This window comes from Apostichopus japonicus, chromosome 9, assembly GCF_037975245.1.
Source record: "Apostichopus japonicus isolate 1M-3 chromosome 9, ASM3797524v1, whole genome shotgun sequence".
In the NCBI taxonomy this organism is placed as follows: domain Eukaryota; kingdom Metazoa; phylum Echinodermata; class Holothuroidea; order Aspidochirotida; family Stichopodidae; genus Apostichopus; species Apostichopus japonicus.
In genome coordinates, this window is record NC_092569.1 from 23374629 (window position 1) to 23398531 (window position 23903).

The window sequence follows — 23903 nt, forward strand, 5'->3', positions numbered from 1 at the left end:
TGTAATGTTACTGAGTAAAAGGCAACTATTCCTTACAACAACAAAAAAAGTACCTTATGCAAGAAATACAGAACAATGAGATTATGTTATCCGTCGTCGCTTTTGATCATGATGCACAAGATCACTGTTCACATGGTCCCATCGCCCATGTGCATTTGGAACCATCTTCAGAAAACCTCAAAGAATGATTATAACTTATGACGCTTTAAAAAAAAAGAAATGTACCGATTCTAAACTTTGTACCGGTTGATGGTGGTACTCAAGGTACAACATGGGAACCAGGAGAGTATAGAGGGGCCCGCGCAGGGATGAAGAATAATATATTCTACTTTTCAAATATGCTTTGAAATTAAAAGGGGGGCCAGGTGGCATAATACTGTTTCCATGGGCCCGCGATCTGACTTCCAACCCCCTGACCATCAAGTGTACACTTAAAGAACTGAGGCTGTGTTAAAAATGTTTTCCATCTATATCTCTGTCTGTAAATACTGTTTATACTGCACGATGTTTAAATTCTTCCTGAATGAAGTATCTCAGTCCGTCGCTACTTTTGAAAGTGGTGGCGGTATCTATAAAGAGTCGTGACAAACTGTATTCATAAGCAACAAACCCAAGATCTATCCTATACGATACCGTACAGTGCACTTACTCACAGTGACAGCCTCTCTACGTAACATCGTGATCAGAGACGGCGGGAAAATGGTAGGGGATGGGGTGGGGGGGGGGTGACTGTAGCCACCAAACCTGTGTTATTTATTTATTTTTAAATCAAAATATTGTAGTTGAAATTTTCAAGAAAAACAAAACAAAACATCGAACGTTGAAGAATGTAGACGAAAGTTTGAAATAAAGTAGTCTCCATTCTGAGATAAGCTCTGGCAAAATAATAGTTTCTTTTTGTATGTAATCAAGCAAAAAGTCGTAAAACCAGACAAATATTGAACCATTTTGAAAAGCAAAGCCAGAAATGTCGGTATGTTACAGGTTGAACTTTCCAGAAGAGAGTCAAGTGAGATTAAGAAAAAATAGTTGAAATTTTGAGATAAAATGTAGAAGTTTCTCTGTTTCCATCTGAGCTACCGTAGCATTAACAAAAGAAAAATTCGTCTGGCAAAGATATCGAAACTGACCACCGGTTTAATTTTCCCTACAACCCCCCCCCCCCACACCCTTACCCCCACCACAGCACTTTTCGATAGCTTTCTACTTACCCCCCCCCCCCCAATTTAGTTGTTGCTCCAGTTATCTTTTGACTTGTGCGAGAATATTGGTCTCACCACTTCCACCCCTCCCCTTGCCCTTCCCGCTCCACCGTCCAGGGTCAAGGTCATATGGCTACATTGTTCATGTTAGGGGACTGAAAATGAACATTTACTAGTCACCTCGTAGAGTCCCCACTTAACACCCGTTTACATTAACTTTTCATTTTTCGTTACAAAATTTAGAACATTTCCTTAGGGAAATTCCAACATTCTTGGTGCAATTAGGCTGGAATCAAGTACAGGGGTTACCCGGTATATATTAAAGGATCAATCTGGAAGCTTTCCAGAGGCCTTTCCAGTTGTCATCATTCTGGTCATGAAATTTCCTTCACTTGTATTTCCAAGACAATTTGATGAAAATCAATTGTATTGCAATTGTGATAAACCCTTTACACTTCCCGTGTAAAGGTGCTGATTGTCAAATAAAAATGTAGTACATCATGGGTAACATAAACTCCATTGGCAATGAAAACATGTTAGACAGCATCACCGGACGCGGAAGGACATTGTTGCTGTGAAAAGAATAAACCGCATTTGGGTGATATTCTGCTGTTACCCGCTTTAATATGACTCACTACAACGCTTCTAAATAGATACGCATATATACAATGCAGCTCCGCAGTCCATTTCAGAAATGCAGCTCTTCGAATCAACCAACACATGTGATAAAATATGGTCTATAAAATATTGTCTCGGAAATATGGTAAACAACCAAACCAAGGGGCACAGTTTCTCGTCATGTCAGGTGAGATCGCAGGTCACATTCCATAAGTTTCGTCACCATGCTAACACACAAGTGGTTGTGTAACTGCCAACCGTTGAACTACAGTGATTGATGATTTCATACGTAGTTCCTCGTAGCAATTTCCCGTGTCGTAGTGGTAGGCCTACTTGGCAGGAACAAAAATGACTCTTCGAGTGACTAACATACATCAGAGAGCGAGATCAAAGGTCGATACCGAGAGAGCTGTTGTTAACCGTTGTGGAGCCAAAACGCTATTGTTGAAGAAGGCCAGAATATTCTATTCGACTATCCAGTTCCATATCTGTGCTGTGAACCTACTACCTGTGGCAGAGGTTTTCATCGTTGTGTAATAAACTCGCAATTAAGAAATAACACAGGCATATAGCCAACAGGCACAATGATCATTGTTTCGAGAATCTTCCTAGAAAGAGGTTACTGACTTGAAAAACTGAAGAAGAGGATATACCTGGCTGATGACTAGGGCAAAAGGAAGAAGCCCAGAATTATCCAAGCACGTGTATTGTTTGTGATTTGTTGTGGTACGGTATGGGCTAACGTGTCTACTGGATGTCATACAGGATGCAGCCATATACAGTAATGTATTCAATCAACACAAATCTCGTTCTTCGCGTCTTTACAGTGGGTTGATATTTAAAGTTACTAAATGGAAGTATACTATTCATGTATGTTGTAGCAGTGAACCGGTTATGGGTTACATGGTGTTTAACATGTAATACCATAATCATGTAAGGAGTTGTTTGAAATTATTCTCGGAATAAACTACAGTTTGGTTTAGCTGTAATCATCAACTCAGTATTTGGAGCAAACCGTGACAGAATATTTCACTGCTATCACCACGCAGTTTAATGGAATGTATTGGCCATAAACGCTCTGACTGGACCGCTACTAGTAAATTCACGAGCGTCATAGATTCAAATTCCTCCGTCCGTGTTGCAACTATACAGAGTATTAACCTACAAGAAATCAGTTCATTGGAGGCAAACAACGGAACTTTGGAATCATTAGACTACCATTGTTTACTTATCATTGTATAACGTGTCCGGTTAGTGCCAAATGAAGCATAATTGTTTACTTAAGTTTTTGGACTTTGAGAGGCACACTGCTTTGCTTTTATATATATCTACTGATGTAACTTCCTAGAAATTGTGTGACCTATTGTTACTTATGCACAGAAGTTATTGTTCCGTGCAGTACGTGTAGGTGTATCCAGTATCGTCTGCTGTCTTTCTGTTCGAACTATGGATTATTACATCAAATTATTTCGTCAATTTTGGATACTGTTGTTTGAATGATTTCACGTTTTAAAGATACATATTTCCCAAGTTGCAAGTTCAAACGAAAACTGGGAGGTTAAAGTTAATTAGTGGTAACGATATAGAGCATACCATACGCATCATCTTTCAGTTTATCAAAGTGGATATATAAATACAGTGTTTTTCTTATAAATATGAAGTCGATTTTGCTTCATTGTCATTGCAATGTTACCATTCTGTTCCTTTTGTTGAATATAATCTCGTTCGGTGGATGCATGGTCAACGAAACGATTTGCCTACAGCGGTGGGACTGCAAATGGCGAACTGATTTTCAATATAACCACACGGAGGGGCAATGTTCATACCTTCTACCCGGATATTACCCTATAGACGGCCCCTCTTCTTTAGCCCCGGAAGGAAGCAGATGTAATTTAAATGTCGATTGCAAAAGGGGAGACGTTAACTCCACTGAGATGTTTGAATGTACACAGCTCCTTACTTCACAGTCGCTTGTGGAATCTCTGCGTCTTTACCGTTGTAACAATTTGGAACTTAAAAATGGAGATCTCGAGTTTTTAACTTCTATGATAGAATTTAATATATCATACGCTGTCATAAAGGAGATGCAAGATGAAGTATTTTACAAAACAACTAACCTTGTTACCGTAGACGTCTATCAGGACTACGAAGCAGGAGTTAGCATATCGGAATATCCCCGGGCATTTATAGGTCCTGTGCCTCAAAGCACGAGCGAAACTAGCAACACTTTCCTGCCAAATTTGAGACATTTGATACTTTCTAGCTTTAATTTTTCAACGGGGATTCCAGAGAATGCTTTTCAACACCTTGGTGCTTTGCAAACTTTAGAATTTGAGTTTGTTACCCTCCAAAACAGCGATTTTCAAAGTATGCAAAATTTGACAGAACTTGCACACCTTAAAATTTACGACAGTCAAAACATAGACTCGCTGCCACCACGTATCTCGACTTTCATGCCGAATCTCCAACATTTTGAAATCTCTATGACTAATATTTCTAATATAACTGTTCAACAGTTAGAATCATTCCATAAGCTGGAAACACTCATATTGGACAATAACTTGCTTGTAAATATTGACTTGTTGGCATTTCAACATTTGACAAATCTGAGGAGTCTGTCTCTAGCTGGAAACCGACAACTACAAATAATTCCTTTCTTTGACAGACTTACCCAACTTGAAAAACTTGATCTCAGCAACTGTGCAGTATCTAATCTTTCTCTTGAAGTATTTTCAAATCTCGACAATTTAAGACATTTGAGTTTAAAGAAGAACAAACTAAGGCAAATTCCACCCCTTTTCATGAATTTTCCAAGTATAACCGGAACTATTACATTAAAAAATGTTGAAATCGTTGATTTATCAGACAATGAGATCAGTAGCATTATGGCGTACACATTCAGTAACTTAGAAAATCTGAAATCTATAGATTTGTATAAAAATTACATTACGGTAGTGCATTATAGGACATTTTTTAATTTAAAATCACTCGAGAAAGTATCTCTGGAATTCAATGCCATTCGAAATATTCACAGAGAAGCATTTGACGGAATAAGTACCTTGAAAAACTTGAATTTAGAGGGTAATATGTTAAAAAATTTCCCAAAGCTTTCAAATGTTAATTGGGAGGTTGACCTTGATCATAAACTTCCACGAGATCCCTTTTCAACGGACATACGAAGTAATCCACTCCAATGTAACTGTGACATGTTTAGGGATGTGTTTACTCGTGTTGGTCGAGACATATGGCAATTGCAATATTACTACGATATTATCTGGCCTGGCAATTACTTTTTGACAAACCAACTTTTCGTTCAAGCGAAATTTCTCGAATGCCAGACAGAACTATACGGCAAGAATAAAATAGACCTAATGCTACATGATCCAGAGAGGTGGTTCTCCTCTGTTTCGTCCATTGATTTATGTCCCCATCCTTGTCGGTGCCTCAGCCAATGTTCAAACGGGCATTTCTATGCTGTTTGCCGGCATGCTAATCTGACTTCAATACCAAACGGATTAGGCTCGTGGGTCAATACTCTCTATCTTGAAGGAAATATGATTACCCAATTAGATTCGACATCACTTTCCAATATGCCTGACCTTACCAACGTTGACTTGGGAGACAATCGAATTTCTTCCATAGAGGACGGCACCTTTCATAACTTGCATAGTTTACGCGAAGTATCTCTACGTGGTAATAACCTTACTGTGATTCATTCCAGTACGTTCAACATCTCCTCGTCTCAGTTGAAATACCTTGATATATCGTCAAACAATATTGCTGACATCGATCGTGACAGTTTTCTAAGCGTTTCTTCTTTGGAAGTTTTAAAACTTGACCAAAACAAATTAGAGACAATTTCTCAAGGAGTCTTTGATAATCTACACAATTTATCGCTGTTAACGATTAGCGACAACCCATTCAACTGCACTTGTGATTTGCTGTATTTAACAGATTGGTATGTAAAAGTAGCGTTTGTTCCCGAAAGGAGTTTCTCTAGCGATATTGCAGAAATAGGATGTGCTCCATTTTTGAACGAAACTGAACTTTACGATTGGATGCAAGAGCAAACAGTGACATGTAACCCGGTGATTCCCCCTTCTGACAGACCGAAACCAAGCTCGGTTATAGTTGTTCTTGTTGGGGTTTGTGCTGCTGCAATTACTTCACTTGTTTTAGGTTTCATCTACAAGTTTCGGTTGGAAATATTAGTCCTCATATACACAAAGACAGGTGTGAAAATATTTGACAGAAATGATAGTAACGGGGAAGAAGAGAAAACATTTGACGCTTTTATATCTTTCAGTAGCATGGATAGGCAGTTTGTTCTAGAAGAATTCATCCCGAGACTGGAAAGTGAAGAAAACAAACGAAAACTTTGTATTCATCATAGAGATTTCGTCGTAGGTGAATGTATCGCAACCAATATTATTAATGCTATAGAGAATAGTAACAAGATTTTAATACTGTGTTCTAAAAATTACTTGGAGAGTGAGTGGTGTTCTTATGAGTTTAAGAAATCACACCATCAGGCATTGAGTGATCGCAGTCGTAGAATTGTTCTCATCATGATGGAAGATGTCAATAAATCTACATTGGATAAGGAAATCAAAGCTTACATCTCAACTAATACTTATTTAGAAAAGAAAGATCCATTATTTTGGTCAAAATTACTATATTCTGTGCCAGCAGCTAAGCGTGGCAATATCGACACATTGAAAGAAACGAATGCAAACAATGTCTCTTCTGAAACATGTGTTTAGACCGATTATTGAGTATTTATCCCATTCAGATATGATATGAGAAGTGGGAAGAAAATGTCACCCATTATAAGGGCTGGGTGGCTCAGTTGGTAAACCGTAGGGCTTATAAACCAGCCTAGGTCACTGGTTCAAATCCGATTCTAGCTTCAACTATATCTGCTCATTTTAGCCGGTTCACACAGAGATTACAGTAACTACTGTAAATCTTAAAGTTTTGAACCAACGTTAACACTGGATTATGCTGACAAATCTGATAAATCTGTAGCTTGTGCTACTAGGTTTACTATAAGAACTGAAAATATGTGTAATCCCAACGAATCCCAACAACTGGATTTGTTGGAATTACACATATCCTCAGTTCTTACTGTTATCCTAATAGCACATGCTACCGATTCATAGCACGATCCTGTCTTTACTTTGGTACAGAACTTAAAGATTTTTAGTAGTTACTGTGTTCTCTGTGTGTACCAGGTCCCCATTTCCATTGTATTATCCGTTGTTAATTCACTTGACATGTGTATAAAAATAGAAATATTCATGGAATGTAGATTGAATTTAGTTATAGTCTAACCACCATCGTGTATGGTGTTTCAGCTTTGCGTTCTCATTTGACAAAACATAAAGGACTTATTAATGGCAGCAGGTTTCAGATTTCTTCCTTGTCAACCAAAGCTGGATATGAATCAGATACAATATTTATGATAGGAATTTTAAACAATGGGAAGTGACGTAAAATTTAGAGAAACTGATTCGTTATCACATTTGTGGTAAGGAACCATATACGGCGCAATGTACATTTTAAAGTACTTTATCTGTTTATTATCGTTTTGTCTGCAATTTTGTCTAAACTTATCGAGTAGTGCTCAGAATGTTAAAGATAAGATATTCTATCACATTCCAACAAATGAAGGTAAATCAAATTTTCAATAATTGTTCATGGACATTTCGTAGCTCCGACACGTTATTCATACCTAATCTTATAATCTATATGATATTATTATTATAATTATATATATATATATATATATAGCCTGATATGTCGAAATATAATATTTTAGTAAATATAAACTTTAGTAAATATGAATATACATATTTGTACGTTAACAGTGTACAAACCTTTCGTAAGTGGTATCGTGTCAAACAGTTTTCTGTTCATTCTCGGCTTTGATTGGTAAATTATTTAGTAGTCCTAGCCTAAGTCTAAATTAAAGGAGATTGGCAAACCATAACAGATTGTTTCAAAATCTAGTCGCTACGGATCAAATCCGTATCGTTTATCTCGATTTTAACAGCTAACCACATGTACATAATTCATGAAATTTACCATAAGATCCTGACCATCTTCCCACTGTAAAAAAAAAACGCACTCTCAGGTTGAGCTGTAAGGTAGATCCAATTCATTTTTACGAACCATGTAAGCAGTGGCGTAGCTAGAGTGCGGGTAGGGGTAGGGTGGGGATGGGGTCGTCTATAGCAATATTCAGGGACGAAACGGGTACGCCTAAAAAGTTGCACATGCACAAAAAGCATATACACTGGCAACTGTAGTTAAACTAATGGAAATGATAGTAACATTTTGCATCTATATTTTGCATTTTGGCAAAAATTATGATATGGGAGAGTTCTTTTCATCTTCTTAGAACGAGCCCCAACAGGAACGTCGGCAAAGTTGCATACCCATCCACCCCCCCCCCCTCACCTTGCCCCTCTAAATTCCAACCTGAAACAAAGGGTAGAACCTATAATGGTGTCATAAAAATAACATATCAATGTAAGTGCTAATTAATTCTTAATTTCTCTAACTCTTTAAAAGGGGACACATATTTTGCTTTGCCCCCTCACACCATGAAGACTGTCTACGCACCTGAGTGTAAGCTATATTCACGAGGAGATTGATATACTCCAACTAGACATTTAATCTGGTCAAATTGGCTTTCTCCCTTTATGGATTGGTTGTGGTTTAATCGAATCACAGAAATTTATGTTCACGACGCATGTATTTTAATTTCATATTAAGTTTCATTTTAATTTATCAATCATGGATCTTTCTTTCACTTGTGAACGACATATAGTGCCAAAGGAATATTATAATTCAAACATACTATGCAACTGCTTTAACATGTCATACCATGTGTTATATACAAAAGAAGAAAACCTATATTATTAAACATACATTTTCTTCCTTCACTATCTTGAAGTGTAGGGTATGATTGGCCATTGTACATCATTTACCACAGTTACCTCTTTTAAATGTGGTTCCTACTGTTTCACCAACACATATCTTAGCTAAATGTTTACTACGTTGTCTAAAGTGTTATATTATTACAACATTAACAAATGGGGAGTTTGAGTTGCGGGTGATGGGGGGTGGCTGGGGTTTGAAGTTGCTTAGGCTTTGTTGTGGTTTAGATTTTCTTGAAACATTACGTTGCAGTTGAATAATTCAAAATGGTGTCTAGATAAAAGAGATGGCGTCAGACGCAGAAACTAACCTATTCCCAACCGTTCAATCCATCGGCCCCCTCTGCCACCCCCACCCCCTTGTTCATCCACAAATGGTATACCATCGATATTAGCATTCTACATATTTCAATGTTGTCAGAACTACAAACAGAAATACGTATCTACTTTTAACACTGTGATGACGCTTTAGGAGTGAAGTGACCGTTACCAAAGGGGGTTTTATGCCAGATACTCTGTAGTATAATAGAGCGATACAATTCAGTCTATAAGTAGACCTAAATTTGTAAGAATTGACTCAGAGGCAAGCACCGAATTCATCTCTCGAACTAGAGATAGTTTTGTTAGTGTATTGTGAGTGTATTGTAACTTGCCAGGAATTAAGTAGTCTAATGTCACGGTGCGTAACTATTGCAATGTGTTTCTGTATGGAGCACACCAATTCCTTACTTCTGTCGGCGTGAAAAGTGTTGAGGGTTTGAGAGGATGTGTCACGGCATGTTAAGTATCCGCTGGTAAATATAGACCTGACATAAACACTTATCTATTGGTGAGTAACTGAACAGGAAACTCTCGCGGAAGAAGGTCTACATGTCTTCCTACACCGCAAAGGTAATTGAGTAAGATAATGAACATTACAGAACTGAGACACGACGTCTGTCACGTATGATATATGTCCAGATAGGATACCGCTGTTTCTATACTCGCAAAACGACTCGCATACATTTCTTGTAATCGTCATGTGCTGGGCTTGAAATTTATTCCCGTTCAGAGTTGTTGACTCAATGTATGATAATGGATAATGAATTGACAGCACCTCATATCAGCAATGAGAGGGCGAATATCCTTCATAAATGAACCACAAGGTACCGGTAAGTTTTAAACTTGCAATAGCCAACCACCCTATTTTAACGTTTTCAATGGAATACCTTCATTTCCCGTGTTATATATAAGTTATAGCTTAATGTACGATAGATCTCCCCGAGAGTGCCAACCAATTAATTTCTACAGGTTTGGAATGGGTTAAAATACTTTATTAATAGGAATGCATTGGATACCGTGTTCGACGTGGGTAAACTTGTACGACCGATGTATAATTATACTAAACGTATACTTCAAATGTCCGGTAAAAATACTACAAGATTACATGTTCAATGCATACTATGGGACGTACACATTTTCGCCTGGATTATTTAAGAAACGAGAATAAAAAACAAATCGTGTGGTTCTACTCCCTTTCCAAGTGATTCGCTAAACTCACATGACGTAACATCATCAGGATTGTACGAGCTCATTCTCAATTTAAGGGGTGGGGGTGGGTGGGGTGGTTGGCTTTGTGAATTGATTAAATTGTTTGGTTTTCGTACCGACGATCTCTCTTGGGTAACTTTTCATAAAGATAGTATCATATACAGTTTACAACATAGGCTACTCCTAGTAACTTCGATATGTTATTACCTGTCAATTATACATTTTAAATGTGGTAATGGAAAAGTTTGCATATTATTACCTTTTCAACTGTGTGGATAGATCCAATCCCTTCGAATATATTTGTAGATATATATTATGCGTGACTATCTGGACAAAACGTCTGCGTACCGTAAAAAAAAGTACTTATCCAGGTACCGCACTCAGCCCCTCCCGATTCAGAAAATAGTGTTTTGACACTAAACAGTATAGCTATAAACAACATAGGTTTGATCAAGTATATAAATCAGCAATGGAAATATGAAGCGTGAGTCGCACGTGGTCAATCCTTACGTTTTGTTTATGTTTTCTTATGCGATGCTTTATTGGTACCGTACCGTTATATGGTAATATATTACTGTAGGTATTTCCCGATGCTAGCACACCCCCCCCCCCCCACCCCAACACCCTCCTCCGCAAACCCATGTAACCGTTAACGAATTCTGGTTGCCTTATCGTAATAATACTCGACAGCAATGACGACCTTATCGGCATGCTTGTTTCCATGATAAAGTGGTTGTCAAGTGTTTAATATGTAGTTTATGAACTCAAGCCGTCTACAAACATTTGATATAGTTTAATTGTCCATTTGACAAGGTTTATGAACTTCCTTAGTTTTATAGTACTATAGAAATGTCAGCATTAATAATCATTAACAGTCTCTCATCAAATGTACAGGGCATATAATGAATGATAAGTTAAATTAAATGGAAATTATTATAATAGATGTCTGTGTATGACATACACAATTATATTTATTTAATGCCATGACGTCACTCAAGTGATCGTGAGGCACAGCCATGTTTACTTACACTTTTAAAAAGAAGAATATTTTTCTTTATCAAAATTTCCAGTGGACGAAGATTTGACCCAGGGCTGTACCGCTGTGAATCCCTCACCCATGCACAATCCATTACAATCTAAAACAGAGTGAATTAAATTCATAATGACAATAACTTTTATCATAAACTATCATGTTATACACGCCCGACAGCTGCTTGTTAATTGGAAAATTCATAGCATATATTAACAAGTTTTGACATTGTAGTTTCGCACATATCTTTCTGGCCTCAGATTTGTAGACGTTACTCCAATTAACCTTCAAGTTTTGTGTAATTATTCTATTATTGCATATCGAAGGAATATGAATTATGTTATTAGCAAGTGGCTGATTTGTTAAGAAAAATGCTAAGAAAATAACATGTCTACCAAAAGTTGCATTCTCTTGAAGGGCTTTGTGCTGTGCCCCTATATGATATTGTGGGTTAATATTATGTCTGTCAATGGGTGTTCTGAGTCCCTTGTGGTATATATGTTTGCGTCCCTGTTCGTTAGTCTGTATCTGTGACAGTCATGAAGTGCATACTTCGCCTTCTTGACAGCATAGTTTTACAGCTTTATATCGGCCATTTGCAGTACGATACTGTGAACTCTTCAAGGGAGGAATGACCCTTTAAACATATGGAGCTCACCAATGAAATTGGCTGGACCACTTATTCTAAGAAATCGTTTCATCGGGTACAACACAACATTCAACAGAAATACATAAGAACTTACGAATCAAACGTCTACTTTGCATTACACTATTGTCAAGGACAAATGATGTAGAATGATATTCAAGGGTGCTCTGCTATTTGAATCTAAGAGAACATGAAGTAGGATTTAGGCTGGGATGAGGAGCCGACTTCATAATCTATTTAAAATAGCGTTAAAGGAGCATTATGGAGGTTAAAACATTTTTAAAACTGAATACCTTGAAAAACGGAACATCAATAAAGAAACATTACTAGCACTCATTTCTCTTTGTGTCTTAGAATATGGCGTATGAAAATTAAAATTATGACTAAAGATACACCCTTGCAGCGATAGCATACCATATTAATGGAGTACAAATCTGCACAAAAGATTAACCTTTTCCTTAAGGTAATGCAAAAAACTAAGTTATGTAGCAACTGTGTTAGACATTATCGTTATCTTCTTTTAATTTGAAGTTCAATTGGTGTGAAATATCATAACTGGAGATATACAGAACTTTAGAAATGAATGATTAAAAATGGAGAGTGTCAGAGATTACTCGCCGGGGAAGGTTGTTAGAGTGAGTGCTTGGTGGGGTTCCAACCCTACATCATGTAAATTGAACCACCAAAGCGCGATATGGAAGATGATGATATAACCGGACCCATCATAGCTAACACATGTCACGTGTTTGTTATATACCTGTAGGCTTATAGGCTTACTCTTGTTTTAGTATCAACTGCATTTTGCGTAGTCTCGTTCAAGATCTTATTCAACTTACGTAAAGCGAGGCATATACGCTGGTGCTGTTAAAGTTAGTCCTGCGCCCTCACATCCTCTGAAGTTAATACTGAGGGAAACTGGTAGTATCTATTCCGTTCCTCGGCACCTGATACTCATGGCTTTAGTACATTAACTACTGGTGCCACCTGTAACACGTGTAACCGTGTTACGAACAAGTAAAAGGAAAACTTACTGATACACTGTTGTGGGACATGGACAGTTGTTGCTGTTTAGTCCTTTCTTCGTTCTCGGCATGACGAATTGGAGTAATTTAAAGAGAGTTGTGAACTGGAATCAGTCGGTACCGTACCTCCTTTACTTCATCTCGTAGGCCTTTTCATCTTCTTAGACTCCTTGTCCAGTCGCGCAGTTCTTTGTCTTACATTCGAACAAGTGAACAGCTTTGCAGTTGTTACAGTGCCACTTGTAACACATGTTACCGTGTTACGAACACAAAGTAGTAATTACTGATGCACGGTTGTGGGACATGAACGGTAGTTGCTGTACCAGCTATGAGTATCGGATGTCCTAGAGGACTCGTCTTTCAACATATGACAATGATCACACAGTCACAGTCTCGATGTAAAGGGGGACTGGGGTTGAGAGTGAATCAATAAAGTTGTTTCGTTTTTCGTGCTCAAGTTCTTTCTTGGCTGACTTTTCTTTGGAATGCAATAGCTCAATGTAAACACGCCCTCGCTGAATAATTGAAGAACAATTGGATTATTTACCGTTAAGGACATAATCGAAATTCGTGTTGTAAGATATTAGCAACGTCTTGACCAATATTACGTCTTGAGTTGTGATGTTACTTGTATCACACTGACCAAGCCATGTATTTGGATCATACGCAGTCTAACAAAGTGGACATAAGGTAACTTAGTAATTATCATCTTATCAACTCTCTTATTCAGTTAATTCACTAATTAAATGCTAAGTTTCAGTTTGCCAGTTGATAATCTCAAGTGTTTGCCTAACTCAGCCGATTCTCAGGGCTCTATCGGTTAAAACTGTTAAAGGTGTGTACCAATTAATCAGTTAAATCTGATGTGTGTTATAATTCTTAACATGTGTTACATTTATGACCAGTTACTACTGAGTAGGACTCACGAACAGAAAATACTAAACATACAATCCTATGAATAATGATTGACTAGACTAATCAGACTACTTTAAAGGTTTCGCCAATAATTTCGTCCAAACATATCATATGAAATATATCAGAATAAAATACAGGTTTAAAATCATTCGTCCTCTGATTCTGGTGTTACCATCCAAATTTTAACAAATATCTCTCTTCATAGATCGATATATCAAGTACATAGTTATAAAACAAAATATCTTTTACCCCCAAAAAGTGTAAATTTACAATGAAAATATGCTGATGCCACCTCGTGTAACTTATTTCATAGATTCTCAAATTATCAGTCATTTTGCCCACATAAAAATCCTTTCCCAATGTACTAAACTTCCTGTATTACCTTGACATGAGATACGTTTCTTCTACAAGACACTTAAAATATCCGCTTATATATATACTTAGAACAACAGAAATCAAGGTAAAAGTTTCCTTAACAAGTATAACCTAGTTTGGGAGGAAATGAAGCCTTCACTCAACTCAGGACAGATCGTTTCCTCATTAATTCGTTCCAATTGCCTTTCAATTTCCTTTTTATGGAACACTGTCTCAATTAACCCAAGACTTAACTTCTAAGAATATGCCGAGAGGTTTCCTGGATTTTAAAAAAAAATGTCTGAAACGCATAGATTCCTGAAAAGTTACGGTTGGTGTAATAAATGAATGGAATTAAGTGAAGGAGCAAAGTTTACTCAATAGGTACTCAAGGATCAGAGAGAGTGCAATCTGGGGTGTGAGAGGGTGTAGGGCGGCTTCGGTAGTTGTTTCTTGAGGAGACAAGTCAAGATAACCTTAACTCTCCCAACAATTTCGTGTAACAACTGTCTTAATTTCGTAATAAAAGGTTAATTTCAATAACAAAATGCCACTTTTCCATCATCAAAATGTATGGGGAAATGTACTTTTCGTTACCAAACAAACAGCACTCCTAATGTATGGAAAGGGGTACTTTTTAGACTTTGCCGCTGTGAACTGGTGCATGGCCAAAAGTAATCGAGTGTGTTGTCGTACACTGTGAAACGACAACGTACTGCATATTTCTTATATGAAACTAAACCTCTAATAAAAATAAGATATTAAATAATTAAGTCTTCCCGTGTTAACAATTTATTCTAGCAATTTACGAATCAAATATATCATGACCTTAACACCAAATGTTTTTTTTTTCAAAAATTCTGAGATAAATGTTTCAACCTCGAGTCCATCTTTGTGTCAACAGAACATAAGTACGGTCTCATTTTAATTTAAGTCACTCTACATGCATTTGTTTCTATCAAATGTAATATTTAACAAACACTCATATACAATCCATAATACGTTTTCTTATATCAAAATTGTTAGCAATAGGTGTAGGTGGAACAAAATAATTGTACTAAACAAAATTGATAAAATGATATTTATGAAGTCATTGATCCTGAGGCAATATTTCCACAAAGTGCAAAAAAGATCGTAGTCTTATTTGCTTCTACAATTTAATACGCAATCTTATATCCAAAATGGGCACGAGTTAAGGCCAGGCGAGAGGGGATAATAGGTGACCCAGGGCTCGGGGTCAATGAGGATATCCACGGGACGAATTTGAAAATGGATCAAAGTTTATGAAAAATAATGTATGCTGATTGTCATAATATAATCTCGGGAATATGGTGGTGCAAGTAAACTAGCTGTAATTTAATCAGCGCGTTCCTCCGCTGGGGAATGAAGTTCGATTACAAAACAAACTATTAATATACTTATAAAACTAAATGCATAACGGAAAACACTGCAATTTTAGATAACGATAAAGGGCAAACAATTTGTTATGTCTACTAGAAACGGGGTTCAAACAAGTGGCCACTGGGTTACAAGCACATCGCTTCACAAATTCAGCTATCCAGCCATTAGATGGTGACTCCCTAATATAGCATGATATATTTAAACAGAATTTCTAATGTAATATCTCCCCCGCATCTTTTCGCATGAATCCGACAGAAACTTAGGCGTGATCCCTTGTTAAACGGTAGCAATGTACTGTGGCTCCTGACTTGCACCCACATCAAAGAACTGGCTGTGGGGATTTCAAACAACTAAGGGTTGGATAGCCCAGTTGGTTGTGCGCTGTATCTGTTATCCAAACGCCACTGGTTCGAATCCAGTTCTAGCAATAAAAATTTCTTTGCTTCTTTGTAATATTTGTTTTAATGATTTCAATATTTCGGTTATTATTGCTTGTATAAGCTCTATAGACGTTTACGCTCATAAATCAGTTTAGCAGCGTACAGCATCAGCATACTACGTGTTTGTCAAGCAGGAATGATAAGAGGGGAGGCTGGGGTAAAGAAGAGATCATGGTATGTTTCGTTAACTTAGTGAGTAAGCACCGGATTAGGGGTGGGGAAGTGAGTGTAGAAGATACCCCATGGCCTAACGATACAAACTTAAGCATGCCGAATATTAATTGGATCATTGCAAATCGTAATATCAACAGTACAGTATTTTTAACCACAGATAGTGCTACTAGATTGATTCAGAATGAGAAATGAATACCAAATCTAAATATTGATTACGTTGATTAAGTGCAACGTTGTGATATATATGAAGGAAAAATGCACCAGAGATTTGGTAATGTACCATATGTGAGGAGAAGCGCGAGTATTGCTAGTTAATAACATACAGGACATCAGGTACAAATCAAGATCGCAATTAAAAGGGATCGAAGAAAGAAAAGGGGCGGTGGTGGGGTGAAGTTTAAAGAGGTCTAACTTTCATTTCGGTGAATTTCAGATTACAGTTTCCCCCAGGAAGGTCAGTCCATTCAATACAAGCATCCCACCAGTCACCAGAGCGAAAGAAATATCGAGAGTTGAGATCACATTCGTCGCATCGGTTGTACCACCAGGCACTACCCTGCGACAAGGCACAAGGACCACTAAGGTCATTGTCATTATCATTATCGTACGTTGTGAAGGACATATTTCTGTGAATTGCAAATGAGTCTGCGCCTGTACAAAAACCAAATATGAAAACCAAATTAATAAGAATTAATAAAGTAAATAAAACTAGGTATAATTAAGTTAGTAAGAAACGTGATCAATCTATGTACAGAGAGACGTGCAAATGTATTCAAAGTATATTTGCCAAATTCAATCTAATAAAATGGTAAATTGTATAACTTTCTGCAAATTGTTATTCCGGTGGCAGAAACTAATATGGAAAAGAGAAATATGCCACACTGATAATTGAAAACTACATTTCAATTGTTTTGGTCCCAAACTCAAGATATGGTTAATTGAATGAAACCTGTTTCGCCTGGCAAAACCCTCGATTCTTCTCCAGAGTTTATCGAAGTTTGAAGGTTTGTGATGTCATCATTGCAAATGTGCTTCAAAATATTTACTTTTCTGTTTTATCGTATTTTCTTGATTTGTCCTTGAAAAGTGATACATTTAAAGAATGTGTTTGGCTGTTAATATTCTCTGTATTTAGAATCTCATTAAAATGCAACTTTTTTTTGTAACATTATTTTCCTCTGTGAATTAGTGAGTTAATGATTGTAAAAGAGAAAAAAACATTTCAGCTGAATTGCCGTGGTGACATCATGGACTCTGTTGATGCCAGTTTTATCCACAAAATATCACCAAATTCGAAAACAAAAATCGTATCTTCGTCACAAAAAGTGCTACAAGGATCTGGTTTTGACCTAAAGAAGCAGACAATGTCAATAGTTGTATTAATCAATCAACATAAGCCACTGAAATAACCCAAGAACATCATTCCGAAGAAAGTTCACCTGTCCGAATATTAATATAAATGAACCTGTATTGCAGATTTGCTTCTTAAAGGATGCGCGAGTCGGCTAAAATTTCCATTGTTTTCAGTCTAACCAATCATGTTGAGTTTTTGACCAGTAATGACTAAACAATCCAGATTGTCAAGTAGTATAAATTATTTCATAAGACTTATACAATTGAACGAACACAATTTATTTCTCTGCAGTAATCTTACTCCCTGTGATCAAATAAGCATATAAGTATTTAAATAATTCGAAACTAGGAGTACAAATCAAAGCAATTAATTTCTTATATTCGATAAAACTAGTTTGTTGAAACTATTAACATATTATGAAATGATATAACGTTAGGGTCATGGTGAAGGGGTTTCCTATCATTGTTTGAGTTAATAAATTCTATAAGAAGCACAAAATACTAACATGTACTTTCAGGTAAGTGTTGTCCGAGCTCAACCAGTCTGTATTTACTGCTCTCGTCACTGATTCGGAATCGATCGTACTTTGCAAAGTAAGGAACGCCGTGTTGGTTATTCATATCAATCCGAATCTCATATTTCTTTTGATTCGTCAAGAGAGAGATTTTGTCGTTACCTAACCAAAATTCCCCGTTCAGAAAACCGAATCCATGTTTGTAATCGTACCACTTACGGAAGAAATCTACGGATCCGTCTACTCGACGCTGGATTACCTGTCAAATGGGATTCATTGAGAAGGCGGTTGAATAAACGTGAAACTTTAAGCTACATTTTAAGTACAGTTGTTATTTTGCATCATTGCCTGTCACCCGATATAAAGTCAGACATCAGTAAGGTCACCAACAGCTGACTGCTCCTCAAACTCTTTATTCCGCAGGGTATTAAATCCAGCCTGGGGGTGAACAATCTTTTAGGAGTGAATCCCACCTCTTCCCATAAGCTCCCGACTCCTCTGCAATACCCACCAAAACCTTTAAAGTTTATAGCCGTAAGATAAACACATGTTTTACGTTAACTATCACGATATATACACTGTCAAATCTTTGGTTGAAATTACATGAATTGTATAACTACATATATTGCTGGTTCCGCTAGCGGTATTGACAAACAAAATAGAAAATATTCTCAAACTGGAACTTACAGTCCAACCCCCTCCATCTATCGAGTTGTTACAAAATACACGGAAAGGTTCTAGAGCATCGTCCGGCTGAATAAGATAAACTCCAGACTTCATAGTATAAAATCTTGATGAGAACTTCATGAGATAGTCACGGACTTCAGAACAATCTCTCGGGTAATCGCTTCCTGGTTGGTGAGAATTTAATGTGATTGCGTAAGCTGATCAAAGACTGAAGTGAGTAATTCACAAATACCCTTTGTTTATTAACATTATTGAATGAAATTCGACGTAAATATTCCACGGATTTTATATTCAGTTTTTACATTTTATTGTGTCCTCTAATTTATAGACTATTCATGAGGTTTTAATCTATTTTCGTGTCGACTGGTTTTTCTACTTCTTCGAAAATGACAAAATTTATAAACACTATACTAGCATTGTTTGAATTATTATTATTCACCAAGATAACATGTGGTACAATAGCTTCAAAAAGGTTCTATGTTGACTCAAATGCCTACCGCATATAATAAAATATGCACAAAAATTGAACAAAAGACAACTTTTTTTCAGAATTCCTAGTTATTTTCTGAATACCGGTGTAAGGTACATGCTTTCTTCATAGTTTTGTTGCATTACAGTGTTCAAAGTTTCATATACTGTGTCACCGGGTGGATTTCATTGAATTTTGGTAACAATAAATCACCCTTGTTTTGTATTCAAATTATTGTGTTGATTTTCTTTTAAAACACTGCTTCGATAGGGGTTACAATCTTAGCCCCCTACCCCTATAAATCCCCATGTATTTCCCACTCGTAATCAATGTGTGTTGAACCCGTTTAGTATACGATCCAAGCATTGACCACAGATCTCGTTAAAATTATATTCATCTAAAATTATATCGAATCCACAATTACTGACTTCTCAAAATCTCAGTGTAGCCCAAAATATATGTTTCTTGTAAGTCGGTGGATCGCTAATGTTGCTACAACTTTCAAATGACGTAACCATAATTAAACGAGAGTATAAAATGTAAACATTTTCATTAAATATTAGCTAATCTTGGTCTGGTGGTTGTTAGGAATGAAAAACGTTTATGACTTAATTATGACTTTATTAGAAACAAAACAAGATATCTCATGTGCACATTATACGCAGGAAGGAAGAATATGATTTTCTGATTCATTTCTCGTTTACGGTAATGGGATGTTATCAAAATAAAACCTCATAATAACCAATGAAATACTTAATATAGATTTAATTACAATACTAACCAGTACTGACAGTAAGATCCCCATCTTCAGTCATTTTCACATTTCTCTATATGCATGGAATTCAACAGTGAAAAACAAAACTAATATTAATCAAAAATGTTTGTCAGTAAATATTAGTTTCAAAAATATAAACCAAAAAATGTTCAGCGTCTAGTCAAATTTGTTTTCTTAATATCAGCCAAATGAACGCTTCTCTCTAATGGCATGGTGATTTTACTCTATGACTTGTAATGTTTCAGACAACTTTTGATGTTTCGTAGGATAGTATAACTAATCGGGCCGAGAATTACTCAGAAAAAGATTGTAATTTAATCAAAATAACCATTTTCCTGCATTTGGTTCTTCCAGGCAAAGGTTAATAGGGGATCACAAAAGAATTTAATTTGAACCTTTAATCGCCGAGACAGATTTTCAAATTAATATCAATCACAAGTTGTCAGAACTTAGCATGACCGCTGCGGTTATCATGGATATGTCAGCCAATTGGGTTGTTGTTTACAGCTTTTCACTCTTAGCTACAGAATACGTCCATCACCTCCTACTCCCTCTTCCGTTCCTCTGCCCTCCCTGTTTACTCTTTCCGCCCCACATCCCCTCTTTCCCTTGAAGCAGAATTAAGTAACTTGTTTTTCGCCTTTAAAGACTTTGACTTACCCTTTGCTGTTGGCACTCGCAACTAGCATTATGAATCAGCAAAATGCCCAAAACGTAAACGAAAACTCGATGAAACGCCATGATTGTAGTCAGCTATCTTCTAGCAATCCAAATGCTATAGGGATTCTAAGAGCATCGAATTTAAATACTTTAAGCGGCCTTCAGCTGTATTTAAAAACCGTAGCTTTAATTGTAGGGATTACTTCTAATGTCTTTAACAGAGAACTGTCTTTCTATGAAAATGGTATCATATCTATTGATTGTAGTAAAAACTGCTGACCTGTTTAAACGGAACAATTGAAAAAAAAACAAGGAATGACAGGAAATTACACGCGGACGGATTAAGTTGTAATAGAGTTGGAGAAACATAAACTAGACAACTCTGTTAGTGATCAAAAACAGACAAAGAGAGGGCGCCACCCAGAGAAGTTGATACAGTAATTCTAAGCTGACAGCAGAGCATTTCAGTAATTAGCTCAAAACAGCAGATACTATTGAAACCTGGCAAACAAGAAGGGGAAATATTGGGCATCTTATCCATTATTCAATCTGTGTTACAATGTATTAAGATGAGTGACTATAGGAGAGATTTATATTTAAAGTTGTAATTCTCGAAAACAATATCAATTTACCTATAGTCATGCTTGAGTGGTATATGGTACGTACGAGTGAGAGAGGGAAGGACAGGCATTATTTTTGGGATTCATCGTCTCTACCACTGGCCACAATAGTGACGTTAATGGGAATTAAATGATTTTTTTGCTACATATAAAACAATTATCTTTCTTTCACGCTTAGCTAGCCAGATGAACAATTCGTTAGCAAGGAAATAGACAACATACTTGGTGATATAATCGAAACTCATGTTTGGAGAAAAAGTCCTTGAAAACGTGAAACATCTATCAAATTTTGAAGATGACATTCAGATGATACGATTCCATGACTTCATCATTTCGTCTAGAGTAGTCGTGTTGTTTGAAAGAATGACGCCCTAAACTAATTCGAATCGGAGCTATAATGTAGCAGTGCTTATTAGATGAGATTCGGGACCGAATTTGCCCCCTTTCAATGGTTCTGGTTTATAATCAAAATTATAATGTAAACGCCATTGGATGTGAGTAAGAAGCTAGATCTGATATCTCAATTGCAGGAACTTTGAACGACTTCCAGAACCCCATCAATCGGAAGTTGTCTGATCATTTACAGATATATTCGTAATAAAAGATATAACAAAGAGCCCTCCAAAAAGTACAGTTAATAATAAGAAAAACACCTGAAGGATTACAAAGAAAAAGTGATTGAGATAAAGATCGTTTCCTCATAGAAATGATTATAGATATGGATCATAATTGACAAATAAATAGTTTTGTTTTAGAAAAAAAATATTGGAATCTTCGTGTGCAATACTTGGCAGTGGAATGAAAAGTACAAAATTCTGATCATGTCATTTACATATTCTACTGTGTACTTTGCGAAGAGGGTAATTATGTAGGTGAAACAGGTTCTCTGTTCGGCTTACGTTTTCAATAATCACAAAAAAAAAGTTCATTCGTGATAAGTTTGCAGGATGTCCGAAAATTTCAATCTTCATTTACATTCTTTTAGAACCTAAAATGTATTTTAATTGTCTAACTTGAAATCCATAATTGAACGTAAATCTTTCGTATTAAGTTACACATCACAGGCCTCAACAAAGACTTGGTACCCCTAAATGACTACCAGTTCCCATACGTATGTAATCCGTTCTTCCTATTCTTTGCTTCTTAATCCGCTTCCTGTATAGCCATGGGTTATTTGGTTATATTTCCAGCAATGTTACTTTCACTTATCTTGCGTCATACTTTCATTGTGTTAGTTTATTAATAATTATTATTATTATTTAGCCTAATGTTTGGGAGAAAATGAAGCCTTCACTCAACTCAGGACAGTTCGTTCCCTTATCAATTCGTTCCACTTGCCTTTAAATTTCTTGTTGTGGAACGCTGTCTCAAACCATCCAAGAGTTAACTTCTAATAATGTGCAGCGGAGAGGTTTTCCTGGATTTATAAAAAAATATCTGGAACGCATAGCTTCCTGAAAAGTTACGATATGTGTAATAAGTGCGCATCAGTGTGTGGAATTAAGTGAAGGAGCAAAGTTTCCTTAATAGATACTCAAGGATCAGAGAGGACTAGAGATGGGTGCAATCTGGGGAGGGAGGGGGGCGGAATCGAAAGTCTTAAGATTACCTTAATTCTGTTATTAAAATGGACCCTCTGTACATTCTGTACGACAAATTTCACTATTTGGATGTATTGTAATCAGGCGGCGTGACTGACTACTTTTTTATTTAGCATTTCACCGATTTTAAAAGGACAATTTCGTGTTACAACTGTTTGAATTTCGTAACGAAAGGTCAATTTAATAACACAAAGGCACTTTTTCATTAAGAAAATGTATGGGGAAAGATACTTTTCGTTAAAAAATACAGCACTCCTAATTTATGAAAAGGGGTACTTTTGAGACTTTGCCGTTGTGAACTGGTGAATGGTCAAAAGTAATTGAGTGTGTTGCCGTACCTGAAGTCGATTCACACAGAGATTACAGTAACTACTGTAAATCTTAAAACTTTGTACCACAGTAGAAACTGGATCGTGCTGATAAATATGATAAATCGGTAGTATGTGCTAGTAGATTAACAGCAAGAACTGAGGATAAGTGTAATCCCAACAAATGCTTCAAAATGGATTGGTTGGGACTACACATATCCTTAGTTCTTACTGTAATATGAATAACACATGCTATCGTGTTATAGTAGATCAAGTTTATACTTTGGTACAAAACATTAAGATTTACAGTAGGTAGCTGTGTTCTATGTGTGTACCGGGTGCCTGGATATGTATTATATGGAAATAAACCTCTTATAACAATAAGGAATTAAAGAATGAACTTTTCCCATGTTAACAATTTATTCTAGCAATTGGAAAATCAAATAAATCATGAGCTTAACACAAAATGTTTGTCGAAAAATTCGGAGGTAAATGATTCAATCTTCATGTTTGTGTTAATAGAACATAAATATGGTCTCATTTTGATATAAGTTATTCTACATGCTTTTTGTCTATCAAATATAATATTTAACAGACACTCATATCCAATCAACGATTCCAAAATAAGTTATTTTATAT

General features: G+C 36.5%; 4 protein-coding genes across 4 annotated transcripts in view; 3 read left to right on the forward strand and 1 right to left on the reverse strand.

The window, feature by feature from the left end:
* LOC139973954 (techylectin-5A-like) overlaps positions 1-23903 on the forward strand; it is a 120332-nt gene that overhangs the window by 27710 nt on the left and 68719 nt on the right. The gene's annotated exons all lie outside the window — the stretch shown is intronic.
* LOC139973008 (uncharacterized) lies at positions 1412-8751 on the forward strand. Its single transcript, XM_071979351.1, has one exon. The coding sequence runs from the start codon at positions 3476-3478 to the stop codon at positions 6581-6583; it is 3108 nt and encodes a 1035-aa protein (XP_071835452.1). The 5' UTR covers positions 1412-3475; the 3' UTR covers positions 6584-8751.
* Positions 8896-23903, forward strand: part of LOC139973011 (uncharacterized) — a 32818-nt gene continuing 17810 nt past the window's right edge. Inside the window, exon 1 of the mRNA XM_071979355.1 lies at positions 8896-9915. The gene's annotated coding sequence lies outside the window, so the exon portion shown is untranslated. The remainder of the gene's footprint in view (positions 9916-23903) is intronic.
* LOC139973017 (fibrinogen-like protein A) lies at positions 15031-20955 on the reverse strand. The gene is made up of 5 exons (XM_071979362.1): positions 20736-20955; positions 20082-20127; positions 18832-18995; positions 18136-18403; positions 15031-16927 (listed from the first exon to the last, which is right to left on the reverse strand). The coding sequence occupies exons 1-5, from the start codon at positions 20814-20816 to the stop codon at positions 16674-16676; spliced, it is 813 nt and encodes a 270-aa protein (XP_071835463.1). The 5' UTR covers positions 20817-20955; the 3' UTR covers positions 15031-16673.

Excerpts from the sequence above, each read along its gene's own strand:
- LOC139973008 (XM_071979351.1), top strand. The coding sequence starts at position 3,476 with ATGAAGTCGATTTTGCTTCATTGTCATTGCAATGTTACCATTCTGTTC.
- LOC139973017 (XM_071979362.1), bottom strand. The coding sequence starts at position 20,816 with ATGGCGTTTCATCGAGTTTTCGTTTACGTTTTGGGCATTTTGCTGATT. Across the intron at positions 18,404-18,831 it reads TAGATGGAGGGGGTTGGACT|GTAATCCAGCGTCGAGTAGA; the intron begins GTAAGTTCCAGT and ends CCCATTTGACAG. Across the intron at positions 16,928-18,135 it reads ACACTTACCTGAAAGTACAT|GCGCAGACTCATTTGCAATT; the intron begins GTTAGTATTTTG and ends GTTTTTGTACAG.